Genomic DNA, 18911 nt, shown 5'->3' with positions numbered 1-18911 from the left:
ACATGTAGAAAGGGGGGAGGATGGGAGGGGAAGGTGGGAGGGCATGGGAGGTTGGGAGAGAGGAAAAGAGGGAGGGAGAGGAGCTGGGATGGATATGTAAAATAAGAAAAAATAATAAATATATAAAAAAGAAAATAACTGTAGAATAAGATAAAATTTCAATAAAAAAATTTTAAAACAAAAACAAAGTAAGACAAAAACAAAAAAAGAGAGAGACCATTTCTCCAGCTCTAAGGCACTCAATAGCCTCTTCTGGACTCAGTGCTCTTTAAAAAAAAAAAAAAAAAAAAGACATTGAGAAAGTGGGGAATGAAGCGGGTGGGGTGCATATGATCAAACTACAGTCTAAAACTCTCAAAGAATTAAAAATGTATACTTTTAAATGAAAAGAGAAACCAAAGTGTTACATGCCAGCAGTATTTATTGTTATTCATAAGTGATCAAAAGACATACAAGGATCATTATAACCACATGTATGAAATATCACCTGGTGACAGAGTGAAAGAGACAGATATGTATTTATATTAAAAAAATACACATACACACACACACACACACAACACACACTCTATCAAGTGTGTGTCAAATGGTGCTATGAATGTGAGGTGTCAGGCTACACAAATTCTGATATACATAACACATTAAAGAATCGAGCGTAAAAATCATACTCAAAGTTGCAAAAATAAAGTTTCCTTTTCTTCAAGCATTTTTATCTGGGCTCAAGCAAAGCAAGTAATGAACACCAATGATTTTTATAGCATTCTACACACGCTGAAGCTCTATCAATATACAAAAGTCAACACACAAACAATAACAAAAAAGGAAGCTATAGGAATGAACAATGCATTTCATCCAAGGTCTAACAGTCTATTTCATCCCAACTCTCAGACATTAAGAATCATAATTTACATTACTTGGACAGGAAGGTAAGCCAGAACAAAACCATCAACAGAAAGTCAAGACTGCAAACAAGGCATGGCTGCCCTCAGTCTGTCCCACGCTCCCCTAGTGCAACAGCATCATTTACCTGAAGGGTCATGGAGTCACAATTAAGGAGTACTCATACAAAACTATTCCTTTATTCTTGAAAAAGTGCCACATACTATACTTTTCATTTAAAAAAATACACAACACATAAACTAATGAAAGACGGTCTGTCTCCATCTCTTGTCAATGAGAAAAGGCCAGAGGGATTCTTTAATTCCAATCCGAAATGGTGTCCGCTGGCCAATGCCCAGAGTCTCCAATTTGGAGCAGTCAAGCTGAGCATTTTTGGGGCGTTGTGCTCCTATGACAGGGCTGTCAGTAATCTTTAAAGAAAAACAAAAACAAATCATGAGTAAAGGAAATAACATCTTAAGACTTAACTATACTTCAGCTTTCCCTTAGTGCAAAAAAATAAAAACCCGATCTTATTAGAAAAATAAACATGCCACTATCAAGATTTAAAAAAAATTTTTTTCAGCCAGATGGTGATAGCACACACTGATGGGAGAGGTCATTCTGTATGTTTCTCATACTGGCTAATAATAAAGCACTGTTGGCCAATAGGAAAGGAAGATAGGAGGGACTAGGAGACAAGGAGGAAATAGGAAGTAGTAAGGAGGAGTCAAGATGGAGAGTCTGGAGAAAGCAGTATGCCGCCGGCTCCCTGGTAAGAGAAATACATAGATCAGCAGAAATGGGTTAATAATTAAGGCAGAGCTAGCCGATAAGAAACAAGTAACCAGGCCAACAGTATTGTATCAAATACAGAGTCTCTGCGTATTGTTTGGGGCTGGCGGCGTGGCGGCGGGAGGAAAAACCCGTACTCGTTACAAATGGCACCCAACGTGGCTAGTAAGAACTTCCACTTAAAGCATGCCTGCTGTATGGCAGCGTTGACCAGGGCAGTGACCACAGCTTTAATTGCTGGCGGTAAAAGTACCTGCCACCATCTTTGATAATCGCAGCAGAAACAAAGACTTTCATTTTAACAATGTTGTTGTTTAACAGATAAAGACTCATGGCCAGAAAAAGATAAAGATTTACAGTAAAGACAGATTCACATTAAGAAAAGGTGCTAAAAGTTTACAGTGTGTTTAAAAAAAAAAATACATAGGCTTGAAAAAAAAACATGGTTTTAAAAAGACAGAGAGAACAGCAGGGTGTTGTAGCACACGCCTTTATTAATTCAATTTATATATTTTAAAAATGCTTTGACTCAAAAATTTAAGTCTAAGGACAAGTTACTGGGCAAAAGAATTTCTATTTTTGTTTCCACAGAAAATGAAAAGCTGTGGATTCCTTCCAGACTAATGTGGTTTGATCAAGCCAGGCCCCCTGAAACAGTCGCTGATGATCCAACATTCAAAACAGCTTGGGCAAGGCAGCCTCGAAGACTACAGCCAAGATTTCTGCAACTTCTTAGGATCCCCATGACAGCGCCCCCTATCAGCAGGAAGTAGTTTGGAAAGAACGACACCCAAATTCCCAAATATTGTTTATAAATGTTGGTTTTCATTTAAATGGACTTGGTTATAAATGGTTAATGATCACAACCAATATCTTTTTAAAGGTAAAAAGGGAATTATGATATAGATATGAATACTTTGTTTTGGAACAGATTTTCATTTATTGATACAATTTAAGGTCAATAAGGTGATATGTATATTTCTCCTCTTGTTTAGGTATTGTGTTTATTGAGCTTAGTTAGAAATGTAATGTATAATGGAGTACAGATTATAGATAATTACCTATGATAGTCAAAGCTTAGAGTTAAGTTAGTTAGGTTTTTCAAGATACACAGAGATGTATTTGAGATAGATATTCTTCAAATCTTTCAAAGACCTACAGAATATGGCATTTAAAATGGTTTAGGGTTTTTCTTGACAATGAGACATAATTGTTCCTGGCAACACCACCTGCGTCAGAAAGGAAGATGAAGATGGACATTGAAGAAACTCATTATGGAGTTTACTTCCAATATGGCAAGACTAGCCATTTGGACAAGATACTGCTCTTGTCTGGACTGTTTGACTTTATGCTGTATAAACTGGACATGCAGGACCCAACGAAAAGTGACTGCTGATTCAAGATGGACATTGCTACAGAGATCCTGCTTCATGGAAGAGTCTGTGAGAAAGTATGCAGGACACAGAGAAAAGTGACTGATAAACTGCCAATACAAGAAGACAGTTTAAAGTTTCCTGCGTTGCTGAAGAGTCTGCTAGACACACTATGGCCTATGGGCTGAAGATGAAAGATTAAAAAAGAACTTCGGGTGACCAGGCAGTGAGTTGTCTCTGTCATTTCTAGAGTTTATATACTATCCTTCTGTGGTCTTTGAAGGAGTTGAAGACAGATAGTAATGGTTATAGTTTTCATTAGTTAGGATTAAAGATAAGTTACTTAGACTTTAGACACACAAAGATAGAATAGATGATGAAATATTTTCTTCAAATCTTGCTATATGTTAATGGACTAAATATTGTTAACTGTGATTCTTACTTGATAAATGTTGTATAATATATTTTGCTATGTTAAGGTTAAAACCCTTCTTTTTATTTAGACAGAAAAGAGGAGATGATGGGAGAGGTCATTCTGTATGTTTCTCATACTGGCTAATAATAAAGCACTGTTGGCCAATAGGAAAGGAAGATAGGAGGGACTAGGAGACAAGGAGGAAATAGGAAGTAGTAAGGAGGAGTCAAGATGGAGAGTCTGGAGAAAGCAGTATGCCGCCGGCTCCCTGGTAAGAGAAATACATAGATCAGCAGAAATGGGTTAATAATTAAGGCAGAGCTAGCCGATAAGAAACAAGTAACCAGGCCAACAGTATTGTATCAAATACAGAGTCTCTGCGTATTGTTTGGGGCTGGCGGCGTGGCGGCGTGAGGAAAAACCCGTACTCGTTACAACACACCTTTAATCCCAGCACACAGGAAGCAGTAGATGGGTCTCTGTGAGTTCAAGATCAGCCTGGTTTACAGTACAGAATGAGTTCTAAGACAACCAGGGCTATACAGTAAAACCCTATCAGTGTGTATGTGTATGGGTGTGCATGCACATGACAGTATATGCTCATGTGGCTGTCAGAAGACAGGCAATGGGCGTCCATATGGATGGACTCAGGTTGTTGGGCTTCAAGCAGGGAACCCCCATCATATTTCTCTATAAACTTCATCAATACTGACTACTTTAGGGATAATTTACTGCAGATACTGTCAAGATCCAAACCAAGTTCACTTTGATCAGTTATCCAAAACAGAAAAATGTTATCAGTAACATACAGCAGCCTTAGGATGTCAGGAGGGAGGTGTCAATCAGCAGACTTACAGGTCTTAAGTGACTGCTCGGCAGGTTGAAGGCATCTGCAATCGCACATGCCATTTCGTACTTGGTCATCTGCTCATTGCCAGACCAGTGAAAGGTCCCCTTAATGGATGGATCCTAGCAACAAAGACAAAGGGGGTGGGGTGGGGGTGGGAATGAAAGAAAAGAAAATCAATGGTAAGGTTTGACAAGAAACTTAATTTTAAAGGTCCAAGAATCAAAATACAAACCTACCTTTTTTGGAATATTCTCTTCAAAATACCCAAAATCAAATGTTCACAAATATTCTAACACAAAAAGCTATTTATAGAAATAACTTTTTGAAATAAAAATACACTAACTCCAATTTAGAGGTAGTGACTAATTCTAATTACCATTTTAAATTATTATAAATTAAAATAAAATAATTTTGAGATATGATCTCATACAGCTTAGGCTGTCCTCCAAGACAGTATACAGCCAAAGCTCACCTCCAGTTTTTGAGTATCCCAGGCTCAGGGATTACAGGCAAGCATTCAATGGTCTGAACCACAGCCTCAGCCTCACTCTGTTTGCTTGTTTTAAGCAGTTTTGCTACTAGGTAGCCTTGGCTTAGTATTCAGATATTGTATACATTTGACCCTGCTGCTTTTTACTTGTATTATCTCAAATGCTGGTATTACAAGTGTACACCACCAAGATCCATTATAAAACCATTTTAAAATGCACCTGATAAGCACAGTGACACAGACCAGTAATCCTAGCATTTGGGGAAGTTGAGGCAGAAACAGCTTCGAATACAAGGGCAGTATGAGCCACACAGGGATTCAAGGCCACTCTGGGTGTGAAGCCATCAAGAGACAATGAACTAGTTAAATACTCTTAACAATGCCATGCTATATTAATCTTCAGTCTTGTTGAGGCTTCCTCCCCTAACAGATTTCCAAAAGTTCCTTATATAGTAGAATCAACTGTATGTGTGTGAAACTCAGGTCAAAGGATAACCTCTGGTGTTGGTACTTGCCTTCTACCTATCTGAAGGGTTTATTTTCTCACAGCATACCAGTATGCTGTGCAATAGTCTTTTTGTATACTCTACTATATATCACTCTCATCGGTTAATACAGAGCCGAGTGGTCAATGGCTAGGCAGGATTTTCAGGGCAGAGAGAATACTGGGAGGAAGAAGGGCAGAATGAGTAGGATGGGAAGCTTGTACATGAGGTAAATGAGCCTCGGGGAAGCACACACAGTAATAGAAATGGGTTAATTTAAGTTGTAAGAGCTAGCTAAAAAAACAAGCCTAGGCTAGTGGCTAAACACTGATAATTAATATTAAGTCTTCAATGCTGGGAACTGACAGGCAAGAAAGAAAAGTGTGCTTATACCAGTAAAATTTCCATATAGTGCAAAATAAATAAATGAATGAATGAATGAATGAAGTCATGCTATGGCCAGCATTATTTATACTCACTCTTCTTATGGATATTCTTTTTAATTCTGATTTCCCCCAAATGCTTAAAATAAGTCCCATTCTGGGCTGGAAAGATGGCTCAGTGCTTAAGAGTACTTATGCTTCTTTAAAAGGACCTGGACTCAGTTCCCAGGGGATCCAATGGCCTCTGGCTTCCTTGGATACTTTCATGCATGTGGCCTACATAAATTCATGAAGATACATGTGTAATAAATTTTTTAAAATAATTACCTCTTAGCCGGGTGTTGGTGGCGCATGCCTTTAATCCCAGCACTCGGGAGGCAGAAGCAGGTGGATCTCTGTGAGTTCAAGGCCAGCTTGGTCTACAGAGCCAGTTCCAGGACAGCCTCCAAAGCAATACAGAGAAAGAGAAACCCTGCCTCAAAAAAAATCTCATTCTCTCTCTTTCACACACACACAAAATAAAAATAATTACCTCTCACTGGGTGTGGTTAACCACTAGGCCTTTTACCCACCCCCCCCCCCCAGAACTAGGAAGTCAGGGACAGGATCTCTTACACATTACAGACTCTTGGGTACAGCCTCTACTCTGAAGAAACTGCTTTTGTTTTGTTTCTTACTTTTACAAAGCACAGTCTGTGATAATCCATGAAGAAGTTCAAACACAGAACAGTAGAACTTTCACTAAGACCCTATCCACCCCCAGCCTCACCAGCATCCTCTTCTCTGCCAGCTGCCGGCACACACTGGCTACATCCTTCACATGTGTGGGGAACCTCTGCTGCCAGTGGTCCATGTTCGCTGACTTGTTACTGAACTGCACCTTGTCAAACATGACAGTCACAGCACTTTCTTCAAGCTTTTCAACTTCCCCGTACAGAACCGGAATTCTCAAAACAGCAGCCCCTAGGGACAATACACATAGATATATTTTTGGTGGCTCTTTCCTAAGTTTGGATGTAAAGAGAAATTGTGTGGATTTAAATAGCAAAAGGAAACCCTGACTTTTAATAAAAATATACCAGGATAGGATGTAGCTCATAACGAAACAAACTAAAAAGGTTTGTTGTTAAAAATCATGAATATTTTATCTATTATCACATATAGAGTTCTCAACCAATTGGTCATTAGGCCATCAAAAATAGAGCCTATTTGGACAACCAAATAAAATGAATACTCCTGTCTAGAGGTCAAGTGAAAGACAACAGCACTGAAGAATAGTTTTGGGCCAAGTGGGAAACCATCTACACCGGCTATGAATTTGATAGCAGGAATTCATCAGTGTAACGTTTCTTCCTGACTATTAAATACCACGTGATTATGTCAACAACACTCTTGTTCCTACAAGATGCACAACCAAGTGTTTGGGGCCTGAACTGATCATTGCTAGATTTGACCAAGTATATACACACAAAACAAAAGCAGCAATAAAAAAACTGATCAATTATGGGGGTAGGGTTAAGTGGTTACACAATCAGGGTTGAAATGTTCAATCTTAGACTTTATACTGGTACTTGGTGAAGGGTTTGATAGCCTTTAGATTGTTAGCACTTTAACAAAGTAGACATGTATTTCTTTTATAATTACTGAGCAAGTAAAGATAGGTCTTGCTGTGGTTTGAATGTTGTACCCACTCCACAATTATATGTTGAAATTTAATTCCCAGCCCAACAGTCAGTGAGTGAGTGAGTGAGTGAGTGAGTGAGTGAGTGAGTGTGTGTGTATGTGGTTATGGAGAGGTGCTTTGGGTAGATGGTTAGGTCATGAAGACACCATTATGAAAGAGCTTAGTGGGGGAACTGTGCAGTTTGTTTGAGGACAAACAGAAGATGCCTTTACCACACACTGGCTCTAGAACTGTGAGAAATAAAGTTCCAACCTGTTCTTTACAAGTGACTCATTCTGTGCATTGCAACAGCAACATGAAGCAGATAAAGCGGGAAGAGATTGATGGTAGGGAGACTGATGGTAGGGAGACTTCTGCAGGACTTATGGGTCATTCGTGTATTTACTTTATCTTGTTTCACTGAAAATTTAACAGTGAGCATTATGTATGCTAAGCAAACACCACTGAGACAGAATAACTTTATATTTAAAATAATACACAAAAAGCTGACAAATTAAATGTCCATAAGTAAGGGCACCATTAAGCTGGTGGCCATTTTTCAGGGGTACACGATGACCTAAGGCATCAGTTTCCACAGGGATCATATATTGAGCATGGTGCTGTCACAGACAGAAATCAAGTTGAGCATGGTACCCCTACAGACAGGAAGAAGTCACATCAGAACTGGCATTACATATAATGAGATGCAAAGACGTGGGATGTGAAGAAAGTGAGATTATGGATCAAAACACAAACATTTAAAACCACATTTTGTGTTTGTCTTCCTGAGGGATCAGCACACAGGAGATTTCATGCTCCCAGCTTTAAATTTCCTTTTAATTTCTTTTCAAAGAGTTATTTTTATGTATGTACACGTGTACACATAAATGCACATGGTAAAAAAAGAACATGGTATGAGATGCCTCAAAAATTTTATTACATCTATTTATGTGTATATGTGGGTGGGTGGGGCACATGTGTGAAGGGCAGGGAACAACTTATGAGAGCTGGTTCTCTCCATCCACAACATAGGTCTCAGAAACTGAACTCATCAGCTGGTAGCAAGCACCATTACCTAAGCTATTTTATCAGCCCATCATCTCTAATTTTCATTCATTTATAGTCCTTATTTTCCCTTTTCTTTCTTTCTTTTTTTTTTTTATATTAGAAGACGGAAGGACCAAACCTCATCAACCCAGTTTCCGAGTGCTGGGAATTCAAAGTTCAAACATGTAACACACACACACACCCTAATCCTGGATATTTTATAAATTAAGAATATGTCTGAGGGCTGGAGAGATAGCTCAGTGGTTAAGAGTACTGTCTGCTCTTCCAGAGGACCAGGGTTCAATTCCCAGCACCCACTGCAACTCCAGTTCCAGGGAACTGGACAACACTCTCACAGATATACACGCAGGGGGAGAGCGTAAACACCAACAATGTACATAAAGTAACATGTCTCTTCATAAATAACACAACATAGTCTTCAAAAAGGATCCATAGCTAAAGATGCTATACCTTACCTAAATTATTCTCCAGGACTGCCTTTTCTCCATCTAGTTTTGTTTTGCCATAAAGGTTCAGGGGACTTGGTATATCTTCTTCTGTGTAAGGGGGATTTGTGCCGTCAAACACATAATCTGAGCTAATGTAGATGAGAAATGCTCCAACCAAAGCTACAAAAAGAAAAGATAAGCCTACTTTATTACTTTTGCTTGTACTGTTTTCATTTTGTAATCTTGTTTTTTTTTTCTTGAACAAAAACACGTGAGAGAGCCATAAAATTTTCAACTTAAAAAAAAAAAAGAAAAAAAACAAACAAACAAAAAAAAAAAAAAAAACCAGTGAAGCCAGGCAGTGGTGGTGCACACCTTTAATCCCAAAGCTCCAGAGGCAGATTTCCCAGGGTTTGAGTCCAGCCTGGTCTACAAAAGTGAGTTCCAGAATAGCCAGGGTAACACAGAGCAACTCTGTCTTGAAAAACAAAACAAAACAAACAAAAAACAAACATACAGTGAAGGAGGCTGGGGAGATGGCTCAGCAGCTAAGAATGCTGGATGTTCTTCTAGAAAACCTGGGTTTGGTTCCTAGCACCCACATGGATGCTCACAACCACCTATAACTCCAGTTCCAGGGGTCTGAAGTCCACTTCTGACCTCCAAGGATACCAGGCACACATACAGGGCACAGACATACATCAGGCAAAAAAATTCATAGACAAAAAAAAAAAAAAAAAAAAAATCCAGTGACCATACAGCATTACCTGCTTCCTTTGCTAAATTCCCAGAGGCATCGACATTCAGCTGGGAAGCAGCATCTGGTTGACTCTCAACAACATCTGGTCTTCTCTCTGCTGCACAATGTACTATGACGTGAGGCTGAAAGTTAAACACTGAGTTTTAACTCAAAATCTCAAAATGGAAAGCAACAAATAACTATGGCTTCCTTATAGTAACTTCAGATAAAGAAAACCACAAACAACACAGCCTACAAAGAAAAGAATGGTTTTTTTGATTTATTTTGGGAAGTGCTAAGGATCTCAGATCTTTGCATACTTTGGACATCATACACTAGGCAGGTATGTAACCCTGAGCTACATCCCAAGCTGAACTAAACACAAACTTAGTAATCCCTAGACACAAATGCAGTAAAAACTATTAGTAACTATTATCTATAATCAAAATAAGACTGCTCTCCCAATGTGGTGGAAAAGGGTTACCATGGATACGACTATGATTTTATGTACTCATCAGACCCCAGGCCTCATACATAGAAAGTGTCCTGCCACGCTAGCCCTAGCATTTACTGAATTAATGACAAAAGGCAAATAGTATCAGTTACATGTTAAATGTATAAATTCAAGTCTTTTGACCAGTCATTTAATCATAAATGCAGTAAGCCATCATGTCCTACTTATTTTCCTACTATTATGGACAATCAAAAGCAACTTGGGGAGAAAAGGGTTTATTTCACTTTCACACCAAAGTACATCACTGAAGGCAGGAAGTGGTCTAGAGGCCATGGGTGCACTCTGCTTACTGGCTTGATCCCATTGGCACATTCATCCTGCTCTCTTAATACAACTCAGGCCCACCCACATTAGTCCTATTAATAAAAAAAAAAAAAAAAAAATGTAGCTCCTGTCAAACTGACAACTAACCAGGACACAGTAAGTACTATGAGAAGAACAGGTCTTCACACTTGAGTAAAACAGATTTAAAGAGCCGGATAAGCATCAAAACAGAGGGGTACAAGAGATCTACAGAGAGAAGGCTTTCTTTAATGTAAGAGGAACAGAGCGAAAACTAAGACTGGTGTTAAGAGTCAGTGTGCTGAGGGCTGGAACCTACATGATGGCTAACAACCATTTGTAACTCCAGTTTCAAAGGGTCAGACTGCCTTTTCTGCCTTCTGTAATACACACAAACACACACACACACTGGACAGACATACATGCAGGTAAAATACTCATATGTGGGACATTTCTTTACCCAGTGTGAACACATGCCACTGTGACTGGGTTAAAATAAAGAAGCTGACTGGCCAATAGCTGCACAGATACAGGTTAGGCAGGACTTGCAGACAAAAAGAACACGAACAAGGGGAGGAGTCTCAAAATTGTGAGAAGGCAATGGACTTGTACTGAAAAAGGTACCAAGCCACACAGCAGAACATAGATAAGAAATACGGGTTAATTTAAAATGTAAGAGTTAGCTAGTAACAAGCCTGAGCCATCAGCTGAACATTTATAATTAATAATAAGTCTCTGTGTGGTTATTTGGGAGCCACTGCTGGGACATGGAAAAAAAAATAATCTTAAAAGAGAGTGAGAATTTCCTCAACAGTTGCACAAGGAGGCATAATCTAAGAATTGTTTTTAAACTTGAATGTGCAGAATCTGGGATGCTTCAAATGCAGCACCCTGGGCCCATCACAGGTTTAGTACATTCCACTCTTTGGGCACACAGTCTGAAATCAGGTTTCCCTGGTATTTCCAGGGCTCACTCACGCCTTTAGATCTTGACAAACAGGCAACTTTAATCCCTCTGACTGTACTTTCTTGGCTCTAAAGTAAGAATAATGTGTGTGTCCATCCCCCCCCCCCTTCCCAGATAACAACCAAACTTCTGTATGGCGAATGTTATTAGGAAAGAACTGCATGAATGCAAGCTGTGCCTCTCTACAAGGCTTCGCAGGACAGGCAGGAAAATCTAGCTCTGGGGCAGAGCACCTGCCAGGCACCCTTTGGACTCTGGCCCCACCGCATGTAAGGTGCGCTCTGTACTGTTGCTGCTCTACAGGCTACAGTTTTCAAGCACAACTTCCAGTCAGCATGTACACTTTCTGCTTAATTCAGAGAACTCTTAATAGAATCCATAATACAACTTCAAGTATACAAACCCACACCTGAAAATCATGAATGAGGTGATGAACTGCTTCAGAATCCAACAGGTTCACCTGCTCAAATTTTGGTCTTGCTCTTCGAAAGCCGCAGCCAACTGCGTGCCAGTTACTCTGCTGAAATTCTTTGTAAACCGCTCTGCCAAGCAGCCCTGTGGCACCCGTAACTAGAACCCGCCGGCTAGGAATGTTTACTTCCTCCTAGAAGTGGAAATGGGGAAAAGTTAGTGTGAAAACAAATATCCTAAATAAATGAGCTGCCATTATTGTGTACAAATACCTGAAACCTAAGTATATATTTTTACTAATGTCACATACCTAAAAAGTCAGTTTTAAAGCCAGATTAATCAAAACAACCGCAGGACTTAATGAGTTTGTTCAATTATTTTATGTGTATGAGTGTTTTGCCTGCATGCATGTGTGTGCACCACCTGTGTTGCCTGGAGAGATCAGAAAAGGGTATAAAATCTCCTAGACAGCGGGCTAACATAATAGGCAAGTAAGGGACTGGGCCTGGGTATTTTGTAAATCAACAAAGTACTCTTAACCACAGAGCCATCTTTCCAGCCCCCAGTTGGTAAGTTTTAATAATCAGTCTCATGGAGACTAGAGGGGTTGGCTCAGTGGTTAAGAACACACACTGCTTTTGCAGAAGACAGGCATTGAGTGGTTTACAACTACCTGTAACTCAAGCTGCATATCTGGTCTCTGACCGCCAACTGCATTCACACATACATTCACACAAGTAGACAGACACACACACACAGAGACAGTGAAAGAGAGACACAGAGTGTGTCAACATTTCAAAGAAGTTTATTCGAGATAAAATTGATTTGATCCTTAAAAACATATTCTGAACAAACTAATGTACCTCCCCAGTCAGCACTAAATTTACTTACACAGAATAATTATGACTGACACAGACAGTAAAGACCATTTTAAATTGTTTTGTGTTGCTATTGAGAAAAATATTCGTGTTCACAGAAATTTTAAAAAGCTTAAGGAATAATTTAAATTCTGTACATTCAGGGCAAGGTTCCAAAATCAAGCCATATTTTCCTGCCAAATTCTCAAGTAATGCCACTTTTCCTTTTTTTATAGTGTTTTAAGCTGGCAAGTGTCACACACCTTTAGTCCAGTATGAGTTTCACAGCTGGAACTTTCCTTAAAGTTTATGGTGAGGCCCTATTTCTGTTAAAGTCACCTAATTCTCATGTGGCAAGAAATCTTTTACATTAGCAACAGCAAAAGACATTGAGCCCTAACTTCATGTAAGGTAAATGATTCAGTAAATTTACTTTAATTTCAGGACCCCCAAATCAGGTGTTTCTAACATACACAAAAGCTGAAATCAAAGGGGATGACGGAGGGTGGGGGAATGCAAATACAAAACAATATCAAGCATTTTAATTCAACTGATTTAAAAAAAATTTTTTTTAAAGAAATTTCATGTGGCAGCTGTGACACCACTTGGCTCTAAGGCAGGAAATTAATGAAAATGAAAATTCAAGCAGGCAAAATATTTTCTTTAAACTCTGGGAAGAAAACTCTACAAAGGCTTAACAGGTGTGGTGATAGCCTCTAATCCCAGCACCCTGGGGACAGAAGCAGCAGGGATCAACCAACTGGGAATAGCCTGGTCTACAGAGGGAATTCCAGGCCATCCAGGACCATATAGCAAGACCCTGACTTGTACACACATACACAAAGCTGAAATGAAAGGGGTCTAAACATGCCAAGTCTAGTATAGACTCAGAAAATACATGTTATAGATACCATGAAGATGCCTGGGGAAACACCATACAAGAGGAGGCTCAGAAGTTAAGAGCACTGGTTGCTCTTCTGGGGGACCCTGGTTTGATTTCACACGGCGGCTAACAACCATCTCTAGTTCCTGGGGCACCCACACCCTCTTTGGACATCCAAGAGTATTGCAAACATATTTGCAGGCAAAACACACATACACATAAAATAAAAACAAATTTCAAAAAAATGTTGCTCTTGTAGAGGATCCGAATTGCGTTCTTAGCATTCACACGGGGCAGCCCACAATTCCCTGTTAACTCCAGCTCTGGTGGAATGGATACCCTCTTATGGTCTCAGTGGGTACTGGACACATTGGTCACACAGCACACACACATAAAATGTTTAAAAAGAAACTGGGAAGTCCACATGTGTGTGTTCCTGGTGTGTTCCTATAATTCTAACACTAGCTCTGGTCATCTCAGGCAGGAAGATCCTGAGTTCAAGACCAGCCCTGGTATAAAGACTGGTCTCCAAAAGAAAAAAAAAAAGCCAGAAAACTGGAAACTTTTTCACACTCACTTTCCACGTCTGTAACATCCCGAACACCGTTGAGATTTAAGAAAAGACATCCAGACTGCTTAAGTAGGAAAGGAGTTCAGATGGGAATATCCCAACTCTCTGTCTCCCCATTTTACCCACAGGCAGTATTCTTTACAGCAACTGGCAAGGCCTCTCTAACATTAACTGTGCTAAATCTTCAGCATTACAGGAGTAAGTTTCAATTGCACAGTTTGAGAGAGAAACAAGTGTATGCAAACCACAGCAGACTGTATCTTTTTGTTGCTGTTTTGCTTTGAGAAAGGGTCTCACTATGTAGCTTTGGCTTGCCTGGAAATCCTACAGTTTGTAGAGTGCTGGGCTTAAAGCATAAGCCACCATACCCAGCTACTATACCTTTTTATTTATTTTTTTAATGAAAAAATATTGCTGGGTGTGGTGGCACAATTAATCCCAGCCCACCAGAGATAGAGGGAAAAGGCACAGGCAGGCAGATCTCTATGGATTTGAGGCCAGTCATGAATACAGAGTGAGACTCTGTTTCAAAAAAACAAAGAAAAACATGAAAATATATCCCAACACACTGAAAAGCAATCACATATATCTAACCATCACTACTAATTTCTTGAGTGCTGAGGTTATATATAGGCATTGGAGTTTAGTTACACCCAGCTTATCAATTTCCACTTTGTAGTTTTCTTTTAACACATTTACCTTACCTACCTACATACATTTATGCATGCATACCTACATGTCACATGCTGCCAGCAGTCTGGAACTGCAAATAAATTTGAACTTTAGCTAACGCCCAGTCATTTGGAGACAATACTGAATGTATATCACACACACACATATATTTACATTAACAGCTGGATGTGGAGGCCCCTGCCTTTAACCCCACCCAGCACTCTGTACAGGCAAGGGAATCTGTTGAGCCCAAGGTCAGCCTGGTCTACATAGTTGAGTTTCAGGGCAGTAAAGGTTATAGAGAGAACCTGTTCTAGTTAGGGTATCTGCAACTGTGAAAAAACATGACCAAAACAAGTTGATTATTGGCTCCCTTGACCAACCTGCGTTCCAGTACGACTCAGGAGCACCTGCCTGAGGCTGGTCCCTCACGCCTCAATCACTAATTAAGAAAATGCCCTACAGGCTTGCCTACAGCCCAAACTTCTGGAGGCATTTTTTTTTTTTTTCAATTGAAGTCCCCTCCTCTCCAGTGACTCTAGTTTGTATCAAACTGACATAAAACTAGCCAGCAGAGACCCCATCTCAACAAATAAAGTTTTTGGCATCTCCTATACTTTCTTTTTTAGTTTTTCAAGACAGGGTTTTTGTGTAGCCTTGGCTGTCTGGGAACTCACTCTGTAGACCAGGCTGGTCTTAAACTCAGAGTTCTGCCTTCGTCTGATGGGATTAAAGGCGTGCACCACCACCGCCTAGCCCTATTATTTTTTTTATACCTGCAAGACACACTGGTTTGGAAACCAAGAGTCTTATCAACTGTGCTAGATGCTAATGGTGATCGATAGGATTTGGAAGGAGGGGAAGTTTACCACTAGACATTTATCTCCCAAACCTCAGCAGGGTTCCATTCCACCAAGCAAGACTTGAAACCTTAGGAGGTCAAGAGCCAAACACATCTGTATTGGAATTCCTGCTTAAACCTTACTGAATAAAGTCGAGGCAAAGCCTGACCCCTTTTTTACCTGTTTTCTGACTCGGGAGACTGAGCGTTAACAGGGTCGCACACTGGGGAAATACTGACATCCATCCATGTAAGTGCCGGAAGCAATGTGCCCTATGCAAACTATGAATTCATCAAGTTGACACCCCCAACGCCGTCATTTATGAAAAGCCACCCTGCCTTCTAAAAGATCCAGGATAAAAAACAAAACAAAACAAAAAAACCTAGGTGAGGACCAGAGAACTCAAATGGAAACAAGCCCTCGGGCAGCGGGGGCCTCCACCTCCCCACTTCCTGGCTGCAGCCGCGAAGGGGAACCCTGCAGGGAGCGAAGTAAACAAACTCAGGCGCCTCCCAGGGGTCCACGCCCCGCATCTCACCTCTACCAGCCGGCAGCTGCCGGGAACGAAGTGGATAGAGAGCTCTTTCTCCCGGCCCACCATGCCAGCCGTCTTAGCGCCGCCGCAGTCGCGACCGCAGCCTCCTCCTGCGCAGCACAGCCGGGGGCCACAGCGCCCGCGCCCTTGGCCCTTCTCCCCTAGGCCCTGGCGGACCTGGGCCGCCGCTTCCGGCTTCCGCCGCCATGGTCGCGGCAGTTGATTGGATGCCTCCCGCCACGCATTCAAAAAGGGGCGGGACCCCAAGGGACGCTCTCAGCCCACGTGCCAGTTCTTAAAGAGATAGAGGAAAAACAGGTACCGAGGCCAAGCAATGACTGCGGGTTTCCTTGGGTTTAAGGGAATGGTGTTTTTTAATCTCTCCGTCTACTTCTTCCTTCCTAGTGAAGGGTGTAAGGAATCGGGTGGCCAGACTGAGAAATGCCTAAGAGTCAACTGCGTATGTATTATACAAAGTAGATTAAATCTTTAACCGTAGGGGAAGCAAGAGCTAAGAGTAGTTACATGAGCACTAGGCTGTCTGGTTTTGATTGGTTTTAGGCAGTCTCAAGTTCAGGCTGTCGGAATGATTTTGAACTTCGGATCCTTCAGCTTCCGGAACTTTCCAAGAGAGCTGTGAACACAGGAGTGGCCAAGAGACCTAGACAAGGTGTGATTGGTCGTTTTTTTTAAGGCAATGAGAAAGCCTCATAACAAAATAGGTTCTGTCCTCAGTTAACATCACTGGAACCAAAACAAAACAAACAAACAAACAAAAAAAAAAAACCCTGGGAAGTTTTAAAATGTTTAATTATTTTTAGCTAATTAAAAATAAAAAGGAGTGGAAGAGAAAATTACTTGGGTACTTTTAAAAAGGCAGATTCTTCGTTCTTTTTCAGAACCGGAGAATGAGAAACAACTGTGCTAACAAGCCCAGTCTACTTTTAAGTAGATTTAACAGGTGTCCTGACTGCCCTTTGGACAATCAGTTCCGGGACGCTGCCAGGGGCTGCTACAGCCAAGCCTTGTAGGCTCCGCAGACTTAAGATGACAGAGCCAAGGAAGAGCGCAGGCGCAATGTTGGGCACTCTTCCAAACTTGTGTGGCTGTTTAAGTTAATCAAAAAAAAAAAAAAAAAAAAATCCCTACTGTCTGACTCAGCACTCAACTGAATTACCTGCAGGTTAAAAACTCCAAACAGCGCTCCAAGCTTACACTGAAACGGCCCACTTTCTACCTAGACACCCACGACAAGGGATTTCAAAACTCGACCCAAAACGTGACCGCTGCCTGGATTTCCCCCAAAGGCCGCCTTTTCACAAACCTTTTGGTGTATTTTTAAAATGACGAATAAGCTGCCCTTTAGGAAAAGTTTTCGTTAGAGCCAGGTGATTTTCCCTCTCCCCTATAAAATAAAGAACTTACTCTTCGTGCAATTCTTCGTAAGACAAAACAAAGGCAGCCTGAGGACCGACACCCCCCCCCCCCATTTTTTAAATCCAGGCCTTAAGGTTATTACAAGCACTAAATTACAAGAATAATCAGTAAGAAAAAGTCCGAGGGAGAAGATCCAACATTCCTCATCGTCCTTAAAAGTGAGAACGTTTCAAGTTGCTAGTTGAAATGTATGGAGTCACTTCCTATTATAAAATGTAATCAGGAGGAGGACTCAAGGATTTGTGCAAGTAGTAGTTTGGTTCTCAGAACAACCTTGTGAGTGAGTAAATGTTTCCTTGCCTGCATTTAAGAATACGACTTGACACTTGTCCGGTAAAAGTTGAGCATAGCTCTAGGGGCACATATTTAAGTGCAAATTTTAGTCAGTTTGCTTAATAAGAAAAGATTCTATGATCACAGTCAATGATCCGACTTTCGATGGGGGTCACGTCTTAAAAGAGTGCAAACTGGAACTGAAAGTCCAATTAGCAGATTCAAGCCCTCCAAGACAAAAGCCGGACATGCACCACAGGTTAAATCTTATACTGTACAGAACCTTCCCCACCATTGCACTTAAAGCGGAGAATGAAACAGTTGTTCTGCTTCATATTTTCTGTCAAACCGACTTTGATTTCCCGGGTCGGAAACCCAAGACAATTTATTCTGTGTTTTAACCTTATGTTTCTTAACGAAATAAATGGCACCAGCTAATATTTTCTCTACAGCCATCCTGCTCTTACCAGTCTTTCTGAATCGCTTTTAAGGCAACGCTGAGTGGAGACTGTGTCTCTTACCTGTTCCATGTCCTCCGGCATTTCAGGCATGATTCCAGAACTATTTTGGGGAAAGAGCAGCGAGAGGTATCTTCTGGCTTCTTTGCCCGGGTCTTTGTTTGCTCCGCCCGTTTGGAGCACACAGACGCCAAAAAACGTGAGGCGCCGCTCAGCTTGACCTTTTAAATTAGCATTTCTATTCCAATCATGGAATCCCGTGCAGCTTTCCACAGTGCAGTAAACTGGCAGCTGATTCCTCCTGCTAGTTTTGAAACTACCCAATGAGAAGTTTCATGCTAAATTGCAATTCAAGAGAGGATCCATTATCAAAATCCGTGTGGCAAAACTATTAAAACAAACGACAAAATTCTGCAATTTCCCTGGTAGAACTTCTTGACATCTCTTGTACAGAGAATGAACCAACGGTTGGGAAGCACACTGTGCAATTGAGCCCTGTTGTGAAATATTCCACGCTTCAGTTAACAGTAACAGAACCTTCAGTAAAATTCCTCAGTGCTTTAAAAAATTTTGTGTGTATGAATATTTTGTTTGTGTGCCCCTGGATCTGGTGTTATGGATGGCTGTGAGCCATTATGTGG

General features: G+C 40.7%; 1 protein-coding gene across 2 annotated transcripts; it reads right to left on the bottom strand.

Moving 5' to 3' along the window:
* Positions 1–403: 403 nt before the first annotated feature.
* Mat2b (methionine adenosyltransferase 2B) lies at positions 404–18424 on the bottom strand. 2 transcript variants are annotated; one of them, XM_051180939.1, is made up of 7 exons: positions 18334–18424; positions 11741–11935; positions 9597–9711; positions 8857–9009; positions 6440–6633; positions 4318–4431; positions 404–1310 (listed from the first exon to the last, which is right to left on the bottom strand). In XM_051180939.1, exons 1-7 carry the CDS (start codon positions 18361–18363, stop codon positions 1140–1142), a joined length of 972 nt encoding a protein of 323 aa, XP_051036896.1. In that variant the 5' UTR covers positions 18364–18424; the 3' UTR covers positions 404–1139. The 2 variants fall into 2 exon arrangements, with proteins under 2 accessions (XP_051036896.1, XP_051036895.1); XM_051180938.1 differs by lacking the exon at positions 18334–18424 and adding an exon at positions 16106–16293.
* Between the last annotated feature and the right edge of the window lie 487 nt (positions 18425–18911).

Source organism: Phodopus roborovskii, unplaced genomic scaffold (genome assembly GCF_943737965.1).
Source record: "Phodopus roborovskii unplaced genomic scaffold, PHOROB, whole genome shotgun sequence".
Classification (NCBI taxonomy): domain Eukaryota; kingdom Metazoa; phylum Chordata; class Mammalia; order Rodentia; family Cricetidae; genus Phodopus; species Phodopus roborovskii.
Note: the sequence above shows the minus strand (reverse complement) of the source record. Positions and strands in the feature narration are given on the sequence as shown.

Coding starts and splice junctions, on each gene's coding strand:
- Mat2b (XM_051180938.1), bottom strand. CDS start 16,168: ATGGTGGGCCGGGAGAAAGAGCTCTCTATCCACTTCGTTCCCGGCAGC. Junction 6,634..8,856: donor AGTCCTGGAGAATAATTTAG/GTAAGGTATAGC, acceptor TATTGTCCCTAG/GGGCTGCTGTTTTGAGAATT. Junction 4,432..6,439: donor TGGCAGAGAAGAGGATGCTG/GTGAGGCTGGGG, acceptor CTTTGTTGCTAG/GATCCATCCATTAAGGGGAC.